The sequence below is a fragment of the Antrostomus carolinensis genome, unplaced genomic scaffold, assembly GCF_000700745.2.
Source record: "Antrostomus carolinensis isolate BGI_N321 unplaced genomic scaffold, ASM70074v2 scaffold22804, whole genome shotgun sequence".
Taxonomy (NCBI): domain Eukaryota; kingdom Metazoa; phylum Chordata; class Aves; order Caprimulgiformes; family Caprimulgidae; genus Antrostomus; species Antrostomus carolinensis.
Genome location: NW_010308978.1, coordinates 1,306 through 6,171, shown reverse-complemented (window position 1 = coordinate 6,171; position 4,866 = coordinate 1,306). Strand labels below are relative to the sequence as shown.

General features: G+C 50.0%; 1 protein-coding gene across 1 annotated transcript; it reads right to left on the bottom strand.

Moving 5' to 3' along the window:
• Positions 1-1,492: 1,492 nt before the first annotated feature.
• On the bottom strand, positions 1,493-2,605 carry LOC104523406 (putative P2Y purinoceptor 10). The gene has a single exon (XM_010165966.1). The coding sequence runs from the start codon at positions 2,603-2,605 to the stop codon at positions 1,493-1,495; it is 1,113 nt and encodes a 370-aa protein (XP_010164268.1).
• Between the last annotated feature and the right edge of the window lie 2,261 nt (positions 2,606-4,866).

Genomic DNA, 4,866 nt, shown 5'->3' with positions numbered 1-4,866 from the left:
TTTTATTATTATTATTGTGAGAGGAGGAGTTGGTCTGGGACAGAGCTGCAGGGCAGTGTGTTTTCTGCCTGTCTTGGTGGTGTTTTCTGCCTGTCTCAGCATTTTCTGTTGGTCTCTGGCACATTGGAAGCACCAAAGCAAATTCCTGCAGGTTGTCTGGATCTCCCCTCATCTTTCTAAGTCCAGCTTTGGCAACACGAGGGTAAACCACTGCCCACTCTTCCCAGAAATGCTGCATGGGTTGGGAATATTCATCAAATCATTGGCAAAGCTGTTTTCTATCAACCCCCCTACATTTACCTGTGTAATTCCTGAGGGTTTTTTGTTATTGCAGTTGATGCCTTAACCCACAAAGAGGAAACCTCCCAACCCCTGTGCTGGGATCTCTCTGAGCCCCAAATGAGGGTCCTCCCCATTGCAGATTGTCCATGAGCAGACATGGTGCATGATGAGACTATTTACAAGCACTTAAAATAATACCAGTGATGCTAAAATATATGTTGAGATAATTTTATTTCCTCCCAAATTTGATACCTTAAGGAAGTACTCGGGTTAGTTTTGTAAACTTTTCTCGATACCCAGTGAGGGCTGGGACCTCCTCTGGTTTTTAAAGCAAAACTGAGAGGTTTTATCTACAACCACAGGCTTTAGCAAAATGCCAAGTGACACAGGACTCCTAATAATGACACAAGAGACAGCAATGTTGGCTACTAGTCCTCCCTTCTGTGGCTCGCCCTGGGTCTCTGTGAGCAGACGTGCCCTGGGAGACATCCTTCATCCCACCTCCTCTCTGCTCATGACATATCCAGTCACTGTCTGTCTTCCAAGGATTCATCCCACTATAACCAGTTGAGCATCTTGTAGCTCCTGGGAGCCTTTTTCAATAGCATGAGCTGACCCCAGTTCATTGGAAAACTCCCTTTAACACTGATGTGGATATAGGTTAATACCCCTTACGTGATATATGTTGGTAAAGTTAGAGTCTTGCAGTCCAGATCAGGCTAGATTTGGTCCAGAGGATTGATTTTCTTACAAGGGAAAGGTTCATTTTATATGGAGATAATTAACTGTTCTGATCTAGAGCCTCCCGTGAGCACGGTGGGTGCTGTAAATCATCATGGGACACAGGTAACTGCAGTGGGGGCTGAAACTCCTCCAGAGCTGTGCTGAGGCTGAGCCACACACTTACAACTCGGGATTTTAAAAAATGACAAAGATGTAGAAGCACTGAAACAACAGGAGTGAGCAGAACCCAAACCCAGCTGCAGTTCAGCACGGGACAAGTACTGGCATCAGCGATGGGTGTTAACTGATGGAGAACACCGTAAGGCAAACACAGTCCCGAGCAACAGCCAAGTTCTGCATCAAGATGTCCTTCTAGGTCAGATCTTGGCACTGTTGCAGACAAGGGTAATTCAAGATATTTGGAGACCTAACATGATCTTCCCTCAAGCCGTGAGAAGCACCTACAGGGACCTAAATGGCTTATGTTTCAAGAGATGGACTCCAGCAGAAGCTCATCGGGTGGCATGGCAGGGATTTCCACGCTGTTTATTCGGCCAAAGAACTTGGGAAGAGACCAAAACTTAAAGCGTGGGAGGTTTCTCTTCATACGAATGTCATGGCCGGTTTCGGTGACGGAAAGGCGGCTGCCATGGCGAGTGAACCGAGCTCGCAGGGCGGCACAGCTGTGGCGGAGCAGCTGGTCCTGGAACTCGGAGGTCATGAAGTAGTAGAGGACAGGATCCAGGCAGCAGTTGAGGCTGGCCAGGCAGAGGGAGATGGGGTGGAAGCGGAGCGTGCTCCGGTGAACGGCGCAGTCCTGGATGATGTTCTCTATCACCATCATGAAGAAAGGGAAGTTGATGTGGTAGGGGGTGAAGCAGATGAAGAAGACAGCCGCGCACATCAAGACCATGCGCAAAGCCTTCTGCTTCTCGCTGGTGTTCTGCAGCTGTGTTGGGCATTCCCGCAGGGACTGCCACATCTTCCAAGTGCAGCAGGCGATGATCCCGAAGGGGATGACAAACCCAAACAGCTCCGCCACTGTCACCAGTGCAATGGAGGCTCCTGGGCTCAGCTGCTTCACCCCCAGGTCTGAGAAGCAGGTGTTGGTGCTGTTGGACAAGGCTGGGCTCCTCACGACAAGCAGGGGTAAGCAGGCCGCCCCGACGAAGAGCCAGACGGCAGCGCTGATGGCTGCATCGTACCGCCGCTTCCAGTCCTTGGCTTTGAAGGGATGGAGCAGGAAGAGGTACCGCTGGATGCTGATGCAGGTGAGGAAGCAAATGCTGGCGTACATGTTGAGGTACTTCAGGTAGAAACACACCTGGCAAAGAAAACTCCCAAAGGGCCAAGTGTGGTTGATGTAGTAATACATCCGTAAGGGCAGTGAGAGGACATGAGCCAGGTCAGCCACGGCCAGGTTGATCATGAAGATGATGGCTTTGCTCTTCTTGCTGATGAAGCGGCACAAGACCCACAGGGCAGCACTGTTGGCCAGGAGGCCGGGGATGAATATGATGGTGTAAGTGGTTGCATACAGGGTGGACTGGAAGGACATCTGGGGACCAGTACAGTTCCCGGAGGACACATTGCTCTCCATCTCAGCTGAGTCTCTTCACTCATGGGGCGATGAAGGAGGGTGGAAGGTTTCTGTAGGGATTAAAAACAGATGCTGTAAAGACAAAAACTTCCCAGTATTTCTGGAAGTATTTTCTGGAGCCCCCAACACAAGAGAGACCTGGAGCAGCTGGGACAAGTCCAGAGGAGGCCACTAGGATGATGCGAGGGCTGGAGCAGCTCTGCTGTGAGGACAGGCTGAGAGAGTTGGGGCTGTTCAGCCTGGAGAAGAGAAGGCTCCAGGGAGATCTTATAGCAGCCTCCCAGTACCTGAAGGGGCTACAAGAAAGCTGGGGAAGGACTTTTCATAAGGGCAGTTAATGACAGAACAAGGGGAAATGGGTTTAAGCTGAAAGAGGGGAGGTTTAGATGAGATATTAGGAAGAAGTTCTTCACTGTGAGGGCGGTCAGACACTGGAATAGGTTGGCCAGAGAAGCTGTGGCTGCTCCTCCCTGGAAGTGTTCTCGGACAGGTTGGATGAGGCTTTGAGCAACCTGGTCTAGTGGAAGGTGTCCCTGCTGCTGGCGGGGGGGTTGGAACTGGATGAGCTTTAAGGTTCCTTCCAACCCAAACCATTCTATGATTCTATTTCCTCACGTGGAGCAACTGCCCTTCAGTACAGCAGAGTAAGTTACGTGTAGGTGTGTGTACAGTGTGTGTGCACGTGAAGCGGTGTGGATGTGTCGGGAAGGGTGCAGAGCCAGATCCCACTCACGGGCAGTGATCCTGGGAACCTTCCCCACAGCTCTGCAGGATCTCATACCCTGCCACCCCCGAAAGCGATGCCACAATGATGGTGACATTGCAGTTGAGCTCCGTGGCATCAGTAATCTCTTTATTGCTGATGCCAGAGAGCTGCTTCAGCTGCCTGAGGTTTTTCAGGACCATTTTTATTGCCCATCATTTTCTCTCAAACACCCATCAAATCAGTGCTCCCTGCTATGTCTACAAACAATTTTAGCAGGACTGTAAATAAATAGGGACTTGAAAAGGGTCTAGACATTGTCTTTTCAGATCCTTGCAGTGATCCGATGTGAATCAGCAGTGAGGGCAATAATTAGCATCAGCAAACGATGGTGCTGGCAGGTGGCCGAGCGGAGCAGAGGCCGGTGGGAGAGGTGCAGACAGATCTATCACAGCTCTGGCTCCATGTTTAAGGCTGGATTTAGAAGTTAATAGCCAGTCAAACACACGCCAGTTGCTCTGCTGGTCCCACTAACTCAATTCCGGCGCTCACGGCACATTGTGCAGGCATCGTGTTGTAGCAACAGAAATTATCCTCCAGCAACAGTTCAGGACATGAAGGAAGATAAATAGATCTGCCTTTTAGTTAGAGCAGAAACTCTTTTCATCCATTTATCTATTTTACCTCATCCAGCTGGTGCTCGGGGTATTAATATTAAGGTGTCACTCCAGGTACCTGATACTTTGAGTTTTAGGTGACAGGGTTTGTCAGGGCACCTGGTGAGGAAGCTGCAGGGAGCTCCACACCAAGCCACCGATCAGTGCTCATTCACTCCAACGCTTCCTGAAAGGCTGGATTTTTCCTTTTATTATTGTTTTTCAGTTTTTGCCTTGCCCCAAACCCCTCCAGCTTTCACATGTGTTACCATCCATCGTGCCGGTGTCGGGGCAGAGATGCTCCTGTGGGCTTTGGCAGGGTTTTTGTTCAGTGACTTTATAAAGACTGTATTAAATACTCCCTGCCATTCCTTAATTGTTTTCCTATTTTAGCCACACATGGATTTACCCACAGGCAGGAGCAGGGGGGGCTTTTTTGAAGTGGCAAAGCTGAGTTTTACCCAGCTGCACGCTGAAATTAGAGGGGAGACCCATATCACTGCTAGAGGAATAAAACCCCTGATTGTGGGTGTAGAACCACGATTCATTAAACACCAAGTAATTTTGCAATTCATTAAGGCATCGACTCAAACACTCCGTGTTTCTTCTCGGAGCGTGTGAGCAGGATGTGTTTCTGGAGGCGTATGTGGCTGTCGTTATTGGAAATCGCCTGGTTACTCTGAATCACCCTGCGCCCCACCCAGCCCTACATTGCTGCTGTGGTCTTGCATTTACTACTCCCAGATTCACTGGGAAACTCATCCTCATCTTTTCCATGGGTTGGTTGGACAAACTGGGCTAAAACTGAGCTCCTGGTGGAGCTGGGGAGAGCCCTGGGGCTGAGGGACTGGGGCAGAGGTGCTGCCCTTCAACCCTGTTTGAACCTGAGATGCTGGAGGGAA